This window comes from Triticum dicoccoides, chromosome 4A, assembly GCF_002162155.2.
Source record: "Triticum dicoccoides isolate Atlit2015 ecotype Zavitan chromosome 4A, WEW_v2.0, whole genome shotgun sequence".
Taxonomy (NCBI): Eukaryota; Viridiplantae; Streptophyta; class Magnoliopsida; order Poales; family Poaceae; genus Triticum; species Triticum dicoccoides.
In genome coordinates, this window is record NC_041386.1 from 117166386 (window position 1) to 117189310 (window position 22925).

The 22925-nt window shown below is 44.7% G+C and overlaps 1 protein-coding gene across 2 annotated transcripts in view; it reads right to left on the bottom strand.

Annotated features, from left to right (window-relative positions):
* Nucleotides 1–3075, bottom strand: part of LOC119285324 (protein SIEL-like) — a 10026-nt gene extending 6951 nt beyond the window's left edge. For both annotated transcript variants that reach the window (XM_037564566.1, XM_037564565.1), the window contains exons 1-7: nt 2955–3075; nt 2556–2817; nt 1439–1752; nt 1252–1332; nt 569–802; nt 296–487; nt 35–175 (exon numbers count right to left, since the gene is read on the bottom strand). In XM_037564566.1, the coding sequence (XP_037420463.1) occupies nt 35–175; nt 296–487; nt 569–802; nt 1252–1332; nt 1439–1732 (942 nt within the window). In that variant the 5' untranslated portion in view covers nt 1733–1752; nt 2556–2817; nt 2955–3075. The remainder of the gene's footprint in view (nt 1–34; nt 176–295; nt 488–568; nt 803–1251; nt 1333–1438; nt 1753–2555; nt 2818–2954) is intronic.
* Nucleotides 3076–22925: the final 19850 nt, after the last annotated feature.

A 22925-nucleotide genomic window follows, 5' to 3' on the forward strand; every position in this document is an offset into this window, starting at 1 on the left:
TGTGAGACATGGTGATTGTTCTGCACTAACATACCTCTGGATTTTTCTCCAGACCTGCAATGAGACCATCAAGTGCAGATTTAAACATTTGAAGTTTAGGCAGATTCACTGACCCTAGGATCTTGCGTGCTGCATTTTGAACTACGACATTGGGATCCATCAATATGCCAAGGAACTGCAAAAGCAACAGGAGGCATAAGATTACCAAATTTAGCATCTAGCACAGTTAACTAAAAATAAAGAACCAATTCATACATCTAGCTTACACGAGATACATTATATTGATAATTAGTACCATGTGCATGTGCTTCTCCTGCATGCTCAAACATCCATATGTTGCAATATCAAACAGCGTCTGCAAAGTTTGCAGTCTAACTGCTTCTGTATCATCATTCATCATGTCCATCAACAAGTCCAAGGCCTTCTGTGCATATTGGTTTGAAAGCTTTGCAAGAGCTCCCAGCGTTTTACATGCAACTGTTCGGACCTGTAGGGAGAACATATAGAACAATAAACAAAAGACACGGGACGTTAAGGGGAATTATGTGGTATAAGAGAATGACCTGACCTGATAAAATTCATCTTCAACCCCATGTGCAAATATGCCAGCAGCACAGGGGGATGATAATTTAGGTGGTAATTTTTTCCCTTTGATGCTAGAGGCACTCCCAGTGTCAGTTTTTATGATCTTCTTAGACAGTGACTGAAGCAAAACACCTTCAGATACTCTCTGCATTTTGGCAAGTGCGTTGAATGCTTCAATTCTTACTTCTGTACACATGTCCCTAGCCATGGAGCTAAGCTGAATAGAGAAGTCCAGAGGGCAAACAAAGCAGTTATCATTACAGTGGTCAGTGGAGTAAAACTTGCTTACAAATATTAAATGCACAAGCATGATTAGATGCATCTTTCTTATTGCGTGCATCACAAACTGCATGTTTCAGTAGTAAATCTCATTTGCCATGAGTACTTTCACCTTGTCAAAAGGATTTCTGGTGATAAGAACAGAAAGGTAAATTGCCGAAAATACAGGTCTTTTCAAGTAAAAAACAAGAACATCGCTCCCAATATCAGTTATGGGCATGTCGTATAACTATTCATTCCAAACTTTAGTAGCCTGGAATTGACATATAGAAACAGAAGTATTAGGCTAAATAAAAATGTCGGTATCACATTAACATTAGGCCCACACTCAGCTAGTTGATCCTACCGTTCATGAACACCAAATCCAGCGCGAAATGCAAACCATACCTGTAGGAAAACCCGGTCCATTTGGTCACCATCACCACCCAACTCCTTTCTCATGGCAAACTTTTCCGCACAAAGGCCAACCTATCCACCGAAGACAGGAGATCTCCTCAATTCCTCATATGTAACTCTCAAAAGCATACAGTAGCACAAAAGAAAACATAAGTACCCATAAATGACAAAATCTCACCAATCGCACAGCGGCCAACCTGATACCCTCGTCCTCGTCCCTCAGCAATTTCTCCGCGCAAGCGTAGCAACACTCCACAACCCCGCCGCCGGCATTCACCTTCTCGAGGACCGCAGCGAGGCCGCTGAGCGCCTCCGCCCGTGCCAACGGGTAGAGTCCGCTGGCCATCGAGACTAGTGCTCGGATCTCCATCTCAGGGTCAGCGCCTGAGCTACTGGATGCGTGCGGCCCCATAAACCGAGCCCGCTTGGCGACGGATGGGCCGGGTTCGGAAGCGGCGAGGCCCTCGTCCATGAGATTCACGGCCTCATAAGCTTGGAAAGAATTTTGCAAAACCCATATAAGTATATTTCTTGCAAACTAAAACTAATAATCTCTAGCAAATTAAAATTAGAACTGCATGCTGGTCGCATATTACTGTATGATTAAATTTTCAGGTCTTTGTAACTGTTATTCTGATATCAGCACAGACCTGAAAAGAAGTATCAATTTCCATATAGCTGAGAATTTAAAAATTAAATAGCAACAATGCAGCTGTATGGATTGAACTCCTCCTCGAAGTATATATGCATTTAGATTTAGTTACACATGTTCATTCCAGCTAACTTTTATCCAGATTGCTTAGGACATTGTCATCCAAACAGTTGATGGAAAGAATTTAGCGCAATACTACAAAACACAGGAGCTAGCATAGAGTTTTGTAAGGGGCATATCTATGTTTTCTTCTCAACGGTAGTGGCCGCCTAACTTACTTTACAAAATGGACAAGGATAATGGAAGGATGGCCTTGTGCCCTTTATTCATGGAATGGTACTAATCAATACTCATCTACTGCATAAGTTTCTTCATGGTTTTTTAAACTATAATCCTGACATTTTTTTGCCTCCCTAAATCCTAATCCTGTAGGGCAGTGGCGGAGCTAGCATTTGACATCAGGGTGGTCCGACCCCTCAATTTTTTTTTACAAGAAATATGACATGTGGGTGTTCTAATAGTTACCAATATCACATAGAAATAGATCAATATGGTCTTATAAACACACTAAAATTCTCAATTAAGTTTAAGTTTTGCATAAAGAAGCATACATAGTACATACTATATGGACCATAGTACATACCTTGAGAAGCTCGAAAAGACTATGTTTCTCGCCTACGCTTTTGCATTGCCATGAAAGTAGCAACTATATGGTCACATTCGACATAGACACTGTTGGTTCTTGAGTTTGCTCTTCAATCACAACCAAAAATACACACAAGTTCTCCGGCTTGCTCTTCGGCCACATCTTACATATTCATTGCCTTCTTCTTCTTCCCTATCTTCATAGCTTCTCTCTTAGAAAGAGAAACAATGTCTCCGGCCCTCTTCATTCTTCAAAAATTCTGCAATAAAATTTAGTTTCTATCAATAAAGCAAATTGAGGCAGAAATGATGTGCAAAATTATGTATGTGTTCATCAATTCATGATAGCATAGTGCAAAAAAGCAAACCCTAAGTCAAAAATAGGGGGATTCGGTACCTTAAATTGATTTGCACACTTGTTGCGATGCTGCCGCCGGATGGCCGGAGACTGGCTGGTGAGCGGCACCGACGGCGACGGGCATCGGCTTTGCAGGGAGGGCAGAGGGGGCGGAGGCAGGGGCGGGCGGGCGGCAGGGCCAGGCGGCCGCGGCTCGGGACAAGGGCAGGGCAGCGGCGCGGGGGAGCGGTGGAGCCGAGGGGCAGGGGTGCCGGGCGGGAAGGGGAGGCGGCCTGGGCTCGGGCCGGCGACCGGCGAGGCCGTGAGGAACGGCGGCGCCGCGGAGGTGAGGGCGTCGGTCGTCGGGACGAGGGCGTCCTCTGGCTCGATGTGGAAGGTCGTGGCCTCGTGGGCTGTGGCTGAACGAGGGCTGGTCGCAGCGGGAGAGGTAAGTATTATTGGGCCATCTTTTTTTTTGGCCCAGTTAAATATCCATAGGTATATAGGCTGCTCCAAAATCCCCGGGTGGACCGCGGCCCACCCTGGCCACCCTATAGCTCCGCCCCTGTTGTAGGGCATTGCTATCTGCTACATGGTCTAAATGAGCACAGGCCTTGTGATTGCTGAGATCAACCGTAGAATCAAAAGAATATAAGATCACAAGTTCGTCGGTGTATTGGCAGAGGACCTACCAGCGGTGGTGGAACTGGACTGCCGCGGCGCCGACGGTGGTGCCCCTTGTGCCTTCTCCATGCGAGAACGGCCGACAGCGTGCTGCAAGTAGGCCGTGGAGGGGTGGACCGGGAGGGGGCGAGCAGAACCTGGCAGTAGGCGGCGTAGAGGAGCAGGAGGCCACGAGGAATGGGGCAGGGCCGCGGCGGCGGAGGGGATCTTGAGAGGGCTGCGGCGGAGGACAAGACGCCCGCGGAGTGCGGAGAGGGAGGAGATGGCCGCGATGCAGGAGGCGCAGGCAGGGAGAGGGTGCGGCGCAAGACGGCAGGAGATAGCGGGAGGACGAAGGAGTAGGGATGGCTTCCGCAAATCCGCCGCGCTGGCTTCCGGCTCCTCGTGCAGAAGCAGAACTACGGGTGTTTTTTTAGGGGGTAAAACCAAATTATTCATCAAAAGCCACAATTTGTGGGATACAAGCAGGGTTATGGGGTTGGCCCAACCAAACGTGGCGCCCCGACCCTCTACTAAGAGAAAACTTGGCTAATTTATGTGCTTCCATATTGGTTGCACGGCCTTCAAAAGTAAAAGTACAATTAAAGGGAGATGATCTACAGTTGATTCCATGAACAACTGCTCCGTTCTTCCCCATACTTCTTCTTCCAATGTCAGAGATAGCCTGTTTTGAATCTGATGCAATCACCATGTTCTGAATGTTGAGATCTTCCGCCAGAGCAAGAGCTTCTCTACATGCTATTGTTTCCAAGATCAGGGGGTCCTCCAAACCTGATATGACCAACGATGAGCTTCCCATATAGTTTCCCAAGTGATCGCGGCAAACTGCAGAGGCAGAACCACCTCTGCCAGCTCGGACCCCCGCGTCAACATGAATTTTAGCAAACCCAACTGGGGGTGCCTTCGGTCGAGCGACCGGTGCTTGCCTTGCAGCTCCCGGCGCGCTAGTGGGTCGTTGCGTTGACAGGATGGTGAGTTCTGAGATAAAGTTCTTGATGAAGGAATTGGTGGCTTGCGGTGTTTGGAAAAACTGCTCATGGATGGCTTCCCTTCGTGCTGTCTATATGGCCCAAAGTGTGACTGCCGTTAGAACAAACTGGTCATGTGATAACATCTCCATCATAGCGAACAGCCACTGCTTGGCTTTAGGTTCGGTGGTTGCCACCAGTTTTTGAGCAAGATCATCATCCACTAAAGCCCAAGTACATCTGGAGGTTGTGCAGTTCAGCAAAGAATGTCTCCACGAGTCCGGGACTCCACACATCCCACACAGGGGATTGTCCGCCATGTGACGATGAGCTCGCACATCTTCAGTTGGTAGAGATTGCTTTGATAATCTCCATAGAAACATTTTGACCTTCCCCGGAACCTTTGTATTCCACAGGTCTTTCCAATGGGCATCTTCCAGTACCGCTGTAGACGAACCGGCTATCCCCTCGAGCCAAGCTTCACGTCGTTGTCTCGTGGCCACCAACATCCGATACACCGATTTTACTGTGAACACTCCGTTTCGCTCGAAATTCCAGCACCAGAAATCGTTTGTGTTGCGAGTACAGAGGGGTATCCCCATTATAGTCCGTGCATCCATAGCAAGAAAAACTTGGTTGACCAGCGGTTCATTCCATTTGGCACTAGTGTGATTAATTAACTCTGACACTAATGTTGGTGGATTAGGCACACGACACCCGTAAGGCCTGAGCATCTCATCTCTAGGTAACCAGGTATCCTCCCAAATATGTGTAGTTTCTCCATTACCTATCCGACGGATTAGGCCTTGCTTGAGTGTGTCTCTTCCTTCAACAATCGCTCTCCAAACCTGACTAGGATGACCTCTGAGTGTGGCCTGCAGAATATTGGATGTTGGGTAGTAGAGACTTTTGAGGATTCAGGCACTCAAGGTTTCTGGGTTCTGTAGTAGACGCCAGGCTTGCCGAGCTAGCATTGCAAGGTTGAAAATTTCAAAATCCTTAAAACCCAGTCCTCCCATTCCTTTCGGCTGAGTCATGGCCTTCCAAGAAACCCAATGTGGTTTTCTCTTACCGTCCTTGCATCCCCACCCAAATTTCCTGATGAGCATGTTAAGGTGCTCGCATAAGCCCCTCGGCAGTTTAAAACAGGACATTGAGAAAACTGATATGGCATGTGCAACCGATTTCACTAATACCTCTTTACCTGCTGTTGACATTGTGCTCTCAATCCACCCCTGCACCTTACTCCATAAACGGTCTTTCAAATACTTGAAGGCACCATTTTTTGAACTCCTAACATCTGATGGCATCCCAAGGTATTTTTCATTAAGTGTTTCATTCGGGACATGTAGTAAATCCTTGGCCTCAAGTCTTGTACTTTCTGGTACACCTTTGCTAAAAAATATTGAAGATTTTGCAAAGTTGATACGTTGGCCCAAGGCTTGACAATAGTTGTTCAGGACCAGGTTCACCTCATTGGCTCCATTACTATTTGCCTTACAAAACAGCAGGCTGTCATCAGCGAATAAAAGATGGCTCACTTGTGGCGCCGACGGTGCCACTTGCAGACCACTTAAGTTTGATGACTCACTTTTTGATTTCAATAGGCACGACAGGCCCTCTGCTGCTAGCAAGAACAAGTACGGAGATATGGGGTCCCCTTGTCTGATTCCACGAGATGGCTCAAACTCCTCGAACTTCTTCCCGTTGAACATGACTGAGAATTTAATAGTGGTGACCAGCGATATTACTATATTCACCCACCTTTCAGTAAAGCCCAGCTTGATCATGATTGCTCTGAGATAAGGCCACTCAATTCTATCATAGGCCTTTGTCATATCCAATTTCAATGCAAACGACTGGTGTTTCTTTGCCTTATTTCTCCTCATAAAGTGAAGGCATTCATACGCAGTGATGATATTGTCAGTGATTAATCTACCAGGAACAAAGGCGGAGCTCCAAAGGGCCTTTTCCTGGGCCGGTTCCACACAGAAATGGCCCAGAAGTCACAGCTGCTATTTCGGGCTGGTGCTCCTCGCAGCCAGCTCCAACCTGACCTTTACCTACACTCAAAAAACTACACTAAAAAACTGGCCTTTTATCGTTTTACCCTCCCGCAAATCTCCATAATACAACAACAATGCCACAAAGCAGTTCGCCCATTGTTTCCTTCATCCTGTAAGTGCATCTAGTGCCCCTTAGTGATTTTGGTGTATTGAAGACTTATAGGTTAAGGGACTAGTGCGTTTGTGAGTGTATACAGGTCTATAAGTCTATGAGGAACTTGATATTTACAGAGAAAGTCAACCCCTAAAAATGAAGTTCTTCGACTGAAGACTTTGGGTCACTGAAGACCTTCTGAAGACTTTGAAAGTGAAGAAATTGGTGTGACCTTGAAGACTTGGTATTCGTTCGAGGAACATGAAGCGTGAAGACTTTTGTTTTCATAGTTTCATTTTCTCTTTCTTGAGTCATAGGAAATACCGTACTGTTAAAGGGGGTCGAGGAAATACTAAGGAAAATTTCCACGTGATGCTCAACTCAAAATCCTACACCTACCAATCCCTTCGAGTGAAGCCATTGGAAATCTCATACAGTTCAGTGAATTTCTTCAGTGACAGAGACGAAGTTCTTTTGGTCTCTGAGGAATTTGTCCTGACTGAGTAGTTAGGAATTTGCCAGTGTGGATTACCTACACAGTGAGGAACATGATAGCCCTGAGGATTTTGCTACTCAAAATTCCGACCGTTGCTGTGCTATGTGCCAGCTATCCCAAAATATCTATCCACCTAACGGTCATATCATTGAAGGGCATTTATGTCTTATCATGTCGGGCTGCTCCCTAGGCTATAAATAGCCGCCCCCTACAACCACTAGTTGGTTGGCTGCTCCGAGAGAAACTGACACTTGTCATTTGAGAGCAACCCATCCTCCAAGGACTTTGAGCGAAAATCATCAAGTGAGGAAAAAACCAAAACCCAAACACCTACAAACCCCAAGTGATTGAGCATCACTGAAGAGATTGATCCTGCATGGATCCGACGCTTGTTACCTTTGAAGACTGTGCTTCTTCCAGACAGTTAGGCGTCATGGTCTAGAGCATCCAAGAGGAATTGTGGATCGCCGAGTGACCGAGTTTGTGAAGGTTTGGAAGTCACATGAAGACTTACCATGAGTGATTGGACGAGGTCTGTGTGACCTTAGTTCAAGGAGAATACGGTGAGGACTGGGTGTCCTGAGCTGTGTGTTCATGACTGGGTGTCCGGGACTGGGTGTTCTCAAGTTTAAATACTCAACCGCTCCAACCAGACGTACAACTGAGACAGCAGTTGGAACTGGTCTGCCAAATCATTGTCTTCACCAAGCTTACTGGTTCTATTTCCTCAACTCCTCAATTTCCTCATAACTGTGTTGTGTGGTTGTTCATATCTGTGTTTGAAGACTTTGACTGAAGACTTTCTCAATTTCCTCAGTTCAATTTCTTCAGTCTGTTTGTCTTCATCCTGTGTTATCCTGTGCTTACGCTTCTGTACTCTGTGCCTGTCTTTATTTCATCATGATGACTATGCTTGTATTCTGTTATGTTTACTTTTGAGTACTCATTCCGCTGCTAGTAGTTCTTCACTAAGGAATTTCCTCACCGGCAAATTCCTCAGTGAAGAATTTCATAAAAATCGCCTATTCACTCCCCTCTAGTCGATATAACGCACTTTCAATTGGTATCAGAGCAATGTACTCCCTTGTTCTGTGTCATTTTGGTTTAACCGCCTGGAGTTTTAGTTATGTCGACCACAGGTATGATCAAGGTCTCTGCTGGGTGTCCTACCTTCGATGGGACGGACTACCCCTACTGGAAGAATAAGATGCGATTGCATCTTGAAGCAATTGATAACGATCTCTGATATGTTGTGGAAAATGGTGTTCCCTCAGTCACACCTTCTCTGAATGCTGCTGATGTGAAGAGATTCAAGCAACTCGACTCTCAAGCGAAGAATATCATATGTGGCCATCTGAGCAAAGGACAGTATGGCAGAGTGAGTGCTTTGGAGACAGCGAAGCTTATCTGGGACAGGTTGTCCAAAGTGAATGAAGGAGTCTCAACTCAACGTGACTCTCGAGTTGATGTTCTTCGCAATCTCTTCAATCGCTTCAAAAGACTTGACAATGAAAATGTTCAACAAACCTTCGATCGCCTCACTGACATCTCAAATGAGCTTCAAGCACTTGGTGCCACTGACATCACCGACCATGAGGTGGTGAAGAAATTGCTGAGATCACTTGATTCCTCATTTGACACTCTGGCATTGATGATACAAGAATGTGCTGATTACAAGTCACTTGATCCCGCTGATATTCTCGAAAGGCTAAATACTCATGAGTTCCAACTTGCTGAAAAGAGAGATCTCTATGGTTCAAGCTATGGCAGAACATGTGCACTGAAGGCCAAGGCAGTATCTGAGTCCGAAGATGAAGACTCTGGTAGCAACCTTGGTGATCCTGAAGAACTAAGCCATGATCTGGCTCTGCTTGTAAAGAAGTTCAAAAAGTTCTCAAGACGTGGTCGCCTTGGAAGACCCTCAAGGAGCAGTGATTCCTCATCCAGTGACTACAAGAGGAGGCTCTGCCACAAATGCAAGAAGCCTGGACATTACATTCAAGATTGGCCTCATTGGGAAAAGGAATCAAAGAAGAAGAAATACAAGGATTACAGTTCTGATGATGCGAAGAAAAAGAAGAAATCCACAAAATCCTCATCATCAAAATCCTCAAGGCCTTCATATCACAAGAAGAGCAGCTCCAAGAAGGCCAGGGCATTCATTGGCAAGGAAATGGACTCTGAGGCTGAATCTGAAGAAAATGAGGAAGAGGAGTCATCTGAGGAGTCCGAATCCGGAGTGGCGAGCCTAGCTCTCGCTATTGCATTCGTCAGCAAGTCTATCTTCAACACTGAAGAAAATAACCTCACCAACAAAGTTGATGAAGGGGATGACGACTACGCTCCCACCTATTGCTTCATGGCAAAGGGTGCCAAGGTACTCAAATATACCTCATCTGAATCAAGTGAGAATGAATCTGATGAAAATCTTAAGCCCAGCTATTCTAAACTTGCTAAGATTGCTGTAAAGCAACAAAGGGCTTTAGAAAAGGTTCAAAACATGCTAGACAAAAGTGATGATATGTTGGGTGAAGAAATGGATTGCACTAAAGCCTTGACTGAAAATCTTCAGAGATTTCAGACTAGGTTTGACAATCTTTAAAGTCATCATAACACTCTCTTATCCGATCATGAGAAGATTTCTTATGAATTTCTTCAAGGAAAGCAAGATCTTGAAAAGCTAAGAGTGAGTTATGAAGATCTTCAGAAGGAGCGCGATTCATTACTTGCTCAACAAATCAGCGCTTCTCAGGAAGAATTTGTTCCTCCATGTTTGAAATGCATTGAACGTGAATCTGCTGATTCTTCACCTGAATGTTCAAATGCTGCTAATGTTTCAAATTCTTCACATGCCTCTGCTATCACTAATTCCTCATCTGAGGACATTGCTAGTATCACCGACGATGCAGGGCTAAAGGAATTGTACACGACAGACATGTACAAAATCCTCAAAGGGCATCAGGCTCTTTGTGATGTGCTTAAAAAGCAGATCCTCAATAGGAACCCTAGGAAAGAGGGTATTGCCTTTGAGAGGAAACTCAATGCTGATGGTACATATTAGAAGCCTGAGCAGTACCCCAAAACTACATGGGTTGCTACAAAGGGACCTCCAGTTGATCCATCTAACTTATCTGGATTTGCATGTGAATCTCCTCGTTCTGATGACAAGTCATTTGACTCCAACTATAAACTATTCAAAAATTAGAATGGTGAAGTATTTGCTAGATATGTTGGCACTAACTGCAGGAACGGCTCCCCTATGAAGAAAATCTGGGTTCCCAAAAAATGCCTTGAAAATGTTCAGGTGAATGTCATCATGACGCCACCTGTGAAGAATAGGAACCCCAGATCAAATTCTTCATATGGACCAAATTCTTCATATGGATCCAAGTCCTCATACGGACCAAACTCCTCACATGGATTAAATTCCTCAAAAGGATCAAAGTCCTCAAATGAACATCATTGTGCTAACCCGTCTATTTCGCACGGAAGATCTAAGGATTATGGATATGTGCATTATTCTTCAAATCATTATATCCATAAGTCCTCGAAGAATTTCTCCGCTTACTCGTATGCTTATTCTAACCCCTCTTATGTGAAACGAAATGGACTGGCTTCTATACCATCCTTCTCGTATGGAGCTCACAGAATGATGAACTCTTTGCCACCCCTTCAGATGTGGGTGGTGAAGAAAAAGAACTAATCTCTTCTGCAGGGTCAGGTCTCCAGACATACGTAATCGTCTGAAGAATTTGCTGGAGACCTGAGCATGCCTGATAGGATGCAGGCTAATCATGAAGAAATGAACTTTCATTTCTCACGCCCTCATATTGCTTTATCTATTCTTTTGCTTGATGAAATTGATCTGATGAATTGATGTCATATTCTTCACTGATGAAGTATATGAGTTTGTAAGCTGCACTAATTCATCTGCAGGATGATCAACCCAAAGCCACTGAGTGGGTCCTCGATAGTGGATGTACAAACCACATGACTAGTGACAAGAATCTATTGATGGATGCTTCATTATCTCCGTCGCATCTAAAGCATATCATCTTTGCTGACAAAGGCAAAAGTCAGGTATTGGGTCTAGGTAAGGTTGCGATCACAAAGGATCGACACATGGACAAAGTCATGCTTGTTGAGTCCTTAGGATACAACCTTATGTCTGTCTCAATGCTTTGTGATCTTGATATGGTTGTTGTCTTTGGCAAGTACCGTTGTGTTGTGGTTATGGAAGCTGACAATTCCAAAGTCTCCGAAGGCTTTAGGAGAGGAGACCTGTATATTGTTGATTTCTCTACAGGACCACAACCAGCCGTGTGCTTACTTGCAAAAGCTTCAGAAGGCTGGCTCTGGCATCGACGACTTGGTCATGCAGGCATGAGGAATTTGCACATGCTTGCGAAGAAGAAGCATGTCATCGGCATCGAGAATGTCAAATTTCTCAAGGATCACTTATGCGGAGCCTGTGAAGCTGGGAAGATGACGAAGGCCAAGCATCCACCGAAGACTATCATGACCACCACTCGCCCATTTGAATTGCTTCACATGGATCTCTTTGGTCCTAATCATTATTCTACTATTTCAAATGAAGCATCTCAATATGGCTTTGTTATTGTTGATGATTATTCTTGCTACACATGGATACACCTTGTTACTTACAAACATGAAGTGCAGGAAGTCTTCAAACGATTTTCCTCGAGGGCTTCAACCAACTTTGGTGTGAAGATCAAGCACATCAGAAGTGACAATGGCACTAAGTTCAAGAATTCTGGTCTCGATGACTATCTTGATGAACTTGGTATTACTCATGAGTTATCTGCTCCTTATACTCCTCAGCAGAACGACGTCATGGAGCGTAAGAACAGGACTCTTGCTGAGATGGCTCGCACTATGCTTGATGAATACAAAACACCTTGTCGGTTCTGGACTGAGGCAATTGATACTGCGTGCCACATCATCAACAGAGTATATCTTCACAAATTCTTCAAGAAAACTGCCTATGAACTCCTCACTGATAAGAAACCCAATGTAAGTTATTTCAAAGTCTTCGGTGCTAAATGTTGGATTAGAGATCCTCATCACAACTCAAAATTTGCACCGAAAGCACATGAAGGTTTTATGTTTGGTTACGGAAAGGACTCGCACACCTACAGAGTCTTCAACAACGTTCTTCACAAGATTGTTGAAACTGTAGATGTGCGGTTTGATGAAACTAATGGCTCGCAAAGAGAGCACCTACCTACTGTGCTAGATGAACCAGCACCTGAGGAAACTATCAAGTTCAAGGCTACTGAGGATGTCATTCCCACTGAAGAATCTGCTGAAGAATTCATTCCAGAACATGAAGAAGATCGAGCTAATGCACCTGAAGAAAATGCTAAAGAAAATGGTGCTGAAGAAAACACCGATCAAATTCTTCAACGACAACCAGCTCATCCTCGCATTGCAAAAGAAGTGCAAGTTGAAAAGATCATCAATGACATCAAAGCGCCAGGTCCTCTCACACGCTCAAAAGCTTCACATATGTCTAACTTTTGTGGGCACTATGCTTTTGTCTCTATTACAGAGCCCACTAAGGTAGATGAAGCATTTCTGGAGCCTGAGTGGATTCAGACCATGCAAGAAGAATTACATTAGTTCGAGCTCAATAATGTCTGGGAACTGGTCAAATGTCCAGATCCTCGCAAGCACAATATCATCGGCACAAAGTGGATCTACCACAACAAGCAAGATGAAAATGGCCTTGTGGTGAGGAATAAGGCATGTCTTGTAGCTCAAGGCTACACACAGGTTGAAGGAATTGATTTCGATGAAACTTTTGCACCTGTTGCTAGGCTTGAGGCTATTCGCATATTACTTGCTTATGCTAACCATCATGATATCACTTTATATCAAATGGATGTGAAAAGTGCATTCCTCAATGGTAAGCTTGAGGAAGAAGTATATGTTGCTCAACCCCCAAGTTTTGAAGATCCAAAGAATCCTGACAAAGTCTTCAGACTCAACAAGGCCCTCTATGGCCTCAAGCAGGCCCCACGGGCGTGGTATGATACTTTGAAGGAATTCCTCATGACGAAAGGCTTCAAACCCGGTTCACTCGACCCTACTCTTTTCATTAAATCTTATGATGGTGAATTGTTTGTGTGCCAAATATATGTTGATGATATTATCTTTGGCTATACTGACCAACGTTATAGTGATGAATTTGCCTATATGATGAGTGAAGAATACCAAATGTCTATGATGGGAGAGTTGAAATTCTTCTTAGGTCTTCAAATTCGTCAACAACGCAATGGCATATTCATATCTTAGGAGAAATACCTCAAGGATGTACTGAGGAAATTCGGCATGCAAGATTGCAAAGGCGTCAAAATTCCTATGCCCACAAATGGCCATTTGTGCACTGATGAAAATGGTATTGACTTCGATCATAAGGTATACCGCTCCATGATTGGTTCTTTATTGTACTTATGTGCATCTAGGCCAGATATAATGCTTAGTGTTTGCATGTGTGCCCGATTTCAAGCTACACCGAAGGAATCACACCATAAGGCTGTGAAGCATATTCGTCGATATCTAGCTCACACACCAACACTTGGATTATGGTACCCCAAGGGATCGGCTTTTGCTCTCATTGGATATTCTGACTCTGACTATGCTGGTGATCGTGTGGACCGCAAGTCAACATCTGGTACATGCCATTTCCTCGGACGATCTTTGGTCTGTTGGTCCTCGAAGAAACAGAACTGCGTATTACTATCTACTGCTGAAGCTGAGTACATTGCCGCTGGTTCTTGCTGTGCCCAATTGCTATGGATGAAGTAAACTCTCAAGGACTACAGCGTCAACATGAAGAATGTGCCTCTCTTCTGTGACAATGAGAGTGCCATCAAGATTGCTCACAATCCAGTTCAGCACTCGAAGACAAAGCACATTCAGATTCGTCATCATTTTCTTCGTGATCATGTGTTGAAGGGCGACATTTCTATTGAGCATGTGAAGACTGAAGAACAGCTAGCCGATATCTTCACAAAGCCCTTGGATGAGAAGAGATTTAGCAAGTTGTGGTGTGAGCTAAATATCCTAGAATCTTCGAATGTTCTTTGAAAAGGACACTCATCCTAACACTTATGCAAAATTGATGATTTAGATGTGCAACATATGAAGAAACGTTTTTCCTCAATTCAATGAAGAACAACACTCTTAGTGTGAAGAAATTAACGAAGAATTTGGTTCTCAGAACCCTACGATAATTGTACGCGGTGTCTGAAATCATGATTCTTATACGGTGGGTCACGCCACAACCAAAAGTTGAAATTCCTCAATTATTCATATTCTTCAACTTTGCATTGTCTTCACTGCTTCTGTCGTTTTTCTTCATTGACTATATATATATATATATATATATATATATATATATATATATATATATATATATATATATATATATATATATATATATATAAGTTTATGTCCTCTACAACATTCACTTATTGCTAATTCTTCAAGTTGGTTTTTCTGCTAAGTGAATGTGATCGGACCCTTCCCCCTCTATGCTATACTCAACCCAATCTATTCACAAATTCTTCATGTGTGTTCTATTTGAAACTCGTTCAAAATCTTCACTGTGTCCTTGTCAGCTGAAGAAATTGCGAACGGAACTTTAAAACCTATTTTATCAAAATTTTCGGCTTTGCCGCTCAAACCGTTCCGCATCCCACGTTATACTTATCCACTCACCCACGATCGCACACGATCTCCACCTCTCAGTACGTGGGTGACACATGTCAAGCGAATGAGAAGGGTCAGGGGCACGTTCGTCCAATTTCTTCGGGCGAGCAGTTTTTCACCGTGGCTATAAATACCCCTCCGCCCCTTCCTCACTTCTTTTACTCCGCTCGACCTCTCTCTCCAGCTCGAGCTTCTCAAACCCTAGCGCCGCCGCTACTTCATTGCCGCCAGTGAGGAAGAGCTTCACTGCCTCGGCCTCGTCGCCGACGTACTCATGCCGACCGCGGAAATCTTCACTCCGTCGCCGCCATAGCCGTCTTCCTCCGCCAAGTTAGGGCGTGGAAGATCTGCACAGACGAACTTCACATCTCCTTACTCCAGTTCGTCGTGTTCTTCGTCCAGGGTAATTAAAAGTTACTTTTACTGCCCTCGTTGATTCGAATGATTATCTTCAAAATCTTCAAAGGTGTTTTTCTTCATAGTTTCACACACTAAACACCTCACAAGTCATCTGTTCTTGATTCGTTTCTCTAAGCATCATTTTTCTTCAAGATTCCTCATTTGTGTGGATCTTCGATCTATACAACTTTGGAACCTAAGACAAAGAACGCTTAGTGAAATTCTTCAAGACTCATCTGGTCAAATTCCTCAAACTTGTTCTTTTAAAAAACCCTCCGAGAACGCATATGACCTCTCCAAATTCCTCGCAACTATACTCTGTTCACAGGTACACATGTCAGCTGCTGAATCACTAGGTTCTCATCAACTTAACTCATTTGCAGCGTTTCTCGAAGAAAAGTTGCATACTTCTTCAGAGAATTCAATTGTTCAAATTCCTCAACTGAAGAAAATGGCTGACGGTAAGAAGCCACAGAAGGGAGGAAAGAGGCCTGAGGTAAATACAGCGTTTGAGATCCCTGATGAAATATATGCTGGGTACTGCACATCCACTGAGAAAACCAAGAATGAGCGCAAAGTGCGCATTCAGAAGATGGAGAGGAGATGGGCAAGAGAATGGAGGGAGTACAGATATGTCACTCCTAAGTATATGAAGAAATTCGCACTCAATCCTCCATGCCCAAGAGCTCCATTGGCACCTGGCCAAATCGCTGATCCCACCAGCCTCAAGCGCGGTGAGGACTATCCTGATGAATGGGCCAAGCGCCAAGCCAAGTTGGCTAAGCAAACCAAAGAAGCAGTGAGGAAATTCAATGAAGACTCTGCTGCTGCCTCTGCTAAGGCCTTTGCTGTCAAGCCAAAGAAGGCTATGTCAAAGAAGTCTGCGTGCAAGCCAAGTGCTTCACCAACAATGCCCTCAAGGCCAAGTTCCTCAGCAATGCCCTCACGGCCAGAATCCTCAAAGCCCTCACGGCCAATTCCTCATGCTGCTCATGTTCCTCCAAAGTCCTCAGCTCCTCTGCCAAAGTCTTCGGTAGCTCCGACTAAATCCTCAGCACCTGTGCATCTCGCCTCGTGCCAAAGGACTGTAGGCATCTCCATTGCCTCAAGTGTCTCAGCTAGTTCCTCAGCTGCACTAAGTTCGGCCCCTCACTGCTGAAGACAAAGGCCACTGCTGTACGAGGTCCTCACCCAAGTCCTCAAAAGAAACAAATCGCTTTCCAAGTACCGTCTGAAGAAGACGAAGCTGATGATGATGAACTTGCAGAAATCATCAGAGACAGGCAAGTCAGGGCTGCTAGAGCCAAAGGATCAGAGGTACCACTACGTTTGGATCCCAAGTTGATCCTCAACTACATTGATGTCTGGCACAAGGACCCCAACACTCCCATGCCTGACTTCAAGCTGACTCCTGGCCAAAGTCACATGCTGACCCACTTCATTCAAGAAGAAAAGTGGAAATTTGAGAAGGCCAGGCAGATCAAGAAAGCGCAGTACAAGAAAGAGCGCTATCTAAAGAAAAACATTGTGTCTATGACAACTGAAGAACTTGTCACTATTCAGACTAAGATCAAGAAACTCAGTGATGACTTTGACGCATATCGCGCTGATTGGCTTGGAGCCAAGGTTCGTTTTGTGAAACTTACGGATAACTTCACTTCCAATGTTGCAGCCCCAACGCAACAGGAAATTCCTCAGGCTGAAGTATCTGCTCAGCCTACTGAAGAGAATGCCAGCACCGCTGATGACAATCAGGCTGCTGAAGAAAATGTGAGTTCCAGGGCTGATGACTGCATTCCAGCCACTGAAGAAATTTCCAGGGCACCCACTAGTGGTGCGCCTGAAGAAATTGAAGAACTCAGGACAACTGCATCAGTTGTGCCTGAAGAACATCAACCAGATTCCTCAGCTACTCCTGCACCAACTTCAACTCCAATCCTTCCATCTGCATCAGATATGAAGAAGACCAAGGCTGCAGAGCGTGCTACAGTGAAGAAAAGGAAAGCATCAGTTGCTTCAAATTCTTCAGCTCCGAAGAAAATGAAGCCTATGACAAGTTCATTTGCAAATCCGATTGATGTTGTTCCCATCTCAACCAGGCCATCAAAGGACCTTATTCCTTTTGATGAAGAATATGTGATCCCCAGCGGATCTGATGAAGAAACTCCTTCCGCTACTTCGTCTGAACCGTTGGATGAAGAAATTGAAGTGGATGAGATCCCTTCAACACCTGTCATCTCCTCGCCCATGCCTCAGTTCACAGCTGAAGAGGCTGGCGTTGAAGAAATGGAAGATGAAGATGTTGACATTGGCTGCTCCACACCCATAATCAGTGATGAATTCTAAGAAAGTCAACATCCAAACTCTCCAATGTTCACACCGTTGCAGCAAATACCTCAGTCGCCTGCACCAACTGTTCAAATGGGCTCTGAAGAAACTCACCCCACTTCATCTGTACATGAGGAAATTCCAGCCACTAGTGCTGAAGAAAATGCTGCTGCTGAACATCTGAAGACGCAGACTGCCACTAAAGAGGAACCAGAAATTCCTCAGCCTGAAGAACCTGAGATTGCGATTCCTGAGGTCATGATGCAACTCACTGACACTCATTTGCCGAAGCCAAAGGATCCATTCTCACGCAAGTAAAAGTTCAAGGCTAATGATTTCTTTGGCAAGCACATATTCTTCGAAGATTACAACCCATACAACTCTGCTTGCATTAGGAAGAGGCGTTTCTGGACTGCTAGTCAAGCAAATTTCTATTCCTCAATGCTGTTCAACAAAGAGAAAATCTTCTACCATGAGCATATTCCTCACATGGATATGGAATCTCTGCCGTGCTTCGCACCAGTCCTTAGTGTTCTTCACGACGCTAGACTATTAAACTTTTGCTCTGACATCTGCGATTGGAATGAAGAACTAATTCTTTAATTTTATGCAATGCTGCACATCACAGGAGATTCTGAAGATGTAAATTCATGGGTGCTGGACTGGATGACTGAAAACACTCACTACACTGCACCAGCTTCTGAATTGCTTCGTGCCTTACCACTCAGTCCTCCCCTTGAAGACGCTCATTGCATCTATAGTGAACCTGAGCTTACAAATCACTACATGCAGGTTCTGATGAAGCCTTTGAAGCCAAGTCAGGCACCAATAACCAAATTCCTTGTGAAGGAATTGCTTTATGTGCCCATAACTGTCTATCGTATTCTTACGAGGACAATGAGTCCTATCAAAGGCCACGACTCATCTGATGAGGAAATTGTTGGCATCATGAAGAATCTGGTATTCAACATCGTTCATGGCATTCCTGTCAATTATCATGATTTCTTCATGAGGACTCTGGCAAATGTTGCACTATCTCCGTTTGAGCTGAAGCCTTATGCACCTTGGATTATGAGATTCCTCAGGACAAGGTCTTCACTCAACTACAAAGCTGATTTTCAGAATCACCTCAGCTACTTGCCCCCGATTGAAGTCATCAAGCAGACCTATTCCTCAGTTGATGGAAAGGGCAAGGCACCAGCTGTTATTGATGAAGGCATTCGTCCATTGGATGGTCAATTTCGCAAAGCTGCCTCTTATTCCACCAATGATGACTCTGCCACACATGACTCTGCCAATGCACCCAAGTCCACTCCTCAAGCCACTGCTCCGTGCGTGATGACTGACCGTGAACTTCTGCTTAGTCTTCACCAGAAGGTGGATCAAAATCACAAATGGGTTAAGCGCCAGTTTGGTTCATTTCTTCACAACATGACTGCTACACACAATGCAGTGAAGAAAAACCATTACTACCTCCATCAAGTCTTCGGTCGCACCTGGGCAATCTTGTCACATCTTTATGGTGAAGAAGATCTGAAGAAAATGGGTCTCAATGAAGATGTTGACTGGTCTGCACCTCCACCGAAGAAATTCAATAAGGTCAAGGTTCCTTCTCTGGTGGCCGGCTCATATTCTTCATCGCGTGACACTGATGAAAATGAAGACTTGGATGACACTGCGGCAGGCCCTACTACAACAAACGACCCCAACAACGCCGGCGCTCCTTCATCAACTTGATATTCTTCAGGGGCGTTAGTCCTCATATTCGATCCTTTTGGTCATTTGATGACAAAGGGGGAGAATTTTGAGTTAGTCTTCAAGCGGGTCTTTCTATATGGGTGTTTTTTTGTTAAGTTACAACTCTTGTTCTTCTGAGACTTTATTGGATCGAGTTGTAAACTTAAACCCGATGGTGCTCTGATACTCTTGATACGTTTTTTTGCATGCTTATTCCTCATTAATATTATTGCACGCATGTTGAATTACTTCAGTCACCATATTTCATCATGCATTTCAAATTCTTCACTGTTATATGTCAAATGCGTGTATGAATTACAAGATATAGGGGGAGATCTCCATGATTCAACTCTTCAAGTGTGCATTGCTTCAAAAGCAAATTCCTCAGTATGCACATCTTCAGGGGGGGTTCTTCTATATTTTGCAGTCAAATCCCTCAATATTAGTAGTTACACTTCATATGTTTATCCCCGTTGAAAACTTAACCTATATTGTCATCAATCACCAAAAAGGGGGAGATTGTAAGTGCATCTATTGCCCCTTAGTGATTTTGGTGTATTGAAGACTTATAGGTTAAGGGACTAATGCGTTTGTGAGTGTACACAGGTCTATAAGTCTATGAGGAACTTGATATTTACAGAGAAAGTCGATCCCTAAAAATGAAGTTCTTCGACTGAAGACTTTGGATCACTGAAGACCTTCTGAAGACTTTGAAAGTGAAGAAATTGGTGTGACCTTGAAGACTTGTTATTCGTTCGAGGAACATGAAGCGTGAAGACCTTTGTTTTCGTAGTTTCATTTTCTCTTTCTTGAGTCATAGGAAACACCGTACTGTTAAAGGGGGTCGAGGAAATACTAAGGAAAATTTCCACGTGATGCTCAACTCAAAATCCTACACCTACCAATCCCTTTGAGTGAAGCCATTGGAAATCTCATACAGTTCAGTGAATTTCTTCAGTGACAGAGACGAAGTTCTTTTGGTCTCTGAGGAATTTGTCCTGACTGAGGAGTTAGGAATTCGCCAGTGCGGATTGCCTACACAGTGAGGAACATGATAGCCCTGAGGATTTTGCTACTCAAAATTCCGACCGTTGCTGTGCTATGCGCCAGCTGTCCCAAAATATCTATCCACCTAACGGTCATATCATTGAAGGACATTTATGTCTTATCATGTTGTGCTATTCCCTAGGCTATAAATAGCCGCCCCCTACAACCACTAGTTGGTTGGCTGCTCCGAGAGAAACTGACACTTGTCATTTGAGAGCAACCCATCCTCCAAGGACTTTGAGCGAAAATCATCAAGTGAGGAAAAACCCAAAACCCAAACACCTACAAACCCCAAGTGATTGAGCATCACTGAAGAGATTGATCCTGCATGGATCCGACGCTTGTTACCTTTGAAGACTGTGCTTCTTCCAGACGGTTAGGCGTCATGGTCTAGAGCATCCAAGAGGAATTGTGGATCGCCGAGTGACCGAGTTTGTGAAGGTTTGGAAGTCACATGAAGACTTACCATGAGTGATTGGACGAGGTCTGTGTGACCTTAGTTCAAGGAGAATACGGTGAGGACTGGGTGTCCTGAGCTGTGTGTTCAGGACTGGGTGTCCGGGCCCAAAGTGTCCGGGACTGTGTGTCCTTGAGTTTAAATACTCAACCGCTCCAACCAGACGTACAACTGAGACAGCAGTTGGAACTGGTCTGCCAAATCATTGTATTCACCAAGCTTACTGGTTCTATTTCCTCAACCCTTCAATTTCCTCATAACTGTGTTGTGTGGTTGTTCATATCTGTGTTTGAAGACTTTGACTGAAGACTTTCTCAATTTCCTCAGTTCAATTTCTTCAGTCTGTTTGTCTTCATCCTGTGTTATCCTGTGCTTACGCTTCTATACTCTGTGCCCGTCTTCATTTCATCATGATGACTATGCTTGTATTCTGTTATGTTTACTTTTGAGTACTCATTCCGCTGCTAGTAGTTCTTCGCTAAGGAATTTCCTCACCGGCAAATTCCTCAGTGAAGAATTTCATAAAAATCGCCTATTCACCCCCCTCTAGTCGATATAACGCACTTTCACATCCTCCCGAGCCTGTCGGGTAACGTAGTAATTTCAAAAAAATTCCTACGCACACGCAAGATCATGGTGATGCATAGCAACGAGAGGGAACAATGTTGTCTACGTAGCCTCGTAGACTGGAAGCGGAAGCGTTAGCACAACGCGGTTGATGTAGTCGTACGTCTTCACGGCCCGACCGATCAAGCACCGAAACTACGGCACCTCCGAGTTCTAGCACACGTTCAGCTCGATGATGATCCCCGAACTCCGATCCAGCAAAGTGTTGGGGATGAGTTCCGTCAGCACGACGGCGTGGTGACGATCTTGATGTTCTACCGTCGCAGAGCTTCGCCTAAGCACCGCTACAATATTATCGAGGATTATGGTGGAGGGGGGCACCGCACACGGCTAAGAGATCAATGATCAAATTGTTGTGTCTATGGGGTGCCCCCTGTCCCCGTATATAAAGGAGTGGAGGAGGGGGCCGGCCAAGGAGCGTGGCGCGCCCTAAGGGGGAGTCCAACTCCCACAGGGAGTAGGACTCCCCTTTTTCCTATTAGGAGTAGGAGAGGGAAGGAAGAGGAAGGACGGAGGAAGGAAAGGGGGGCCAGCCCCCCTCCCAATTCGGATTGGGCTTGGGGGGGGGGCGCCTCCTCCCTTGCTCCTTTCCCCTCCTTTCCACTAAGGCCCAATAAGGCCCATATACCTCCCAGGGGGTTCCGAAAACCTCCCGGTGATCCGGTATTGTCCCAATCTCACTCGGAACCTTTCCGGTGTCCAAATATAGTCATCCAATATATCTATCTTTATGTCTCGACCATTTCGAGACCCCTCGTCATGTCCCCGATCTCATCCGGGACTCCGAACTCCTTCGGTGCATCAAAACTCATAAACTCATAATATAACTGTCATCGAAACCTTAAGCGTGCGGACCCTACGAGTTCGAGAACAATGTAGACATGACCGAGACACGTCTCCGGTCAATAACCAATAGTGGAACCTGGATGCTCATATTGGCTCCCACATATTCTACGAAGATCTTTATCGGTCAGACCGCATAACAACATACGTTGTTCCCTTTGTCATCGGTATGTTACTTGCCCGAGATTCGATCGTCGGTATCTCAATACCTAGCTCAATCTCGTTACCGGCAAGTCTCTTTACTCGTTCCGTAATACATCATCTCGCAACTAACTCATTAGTTGCAATGCTTGCAAGGCTTTAGGTGATGTGCATTATTGAGAGGGCCCAGAGATACCTCTCCGACAATCGGAGTGACAAATGCTAATCTTGAAATACGCCAACCCAACAAGTACCTTCGGAGACACCTGTAGAGCACCTTTATAATCACCCAGTTACGTTGTGACATTTGGTGGCACACAAAGTGTTCCTCTGGTAAACGGGACTTGCATAATCTCATAGTCATAGGAACATGTATAAGTCATGAAGAAAGCAATAGCAACAAATTA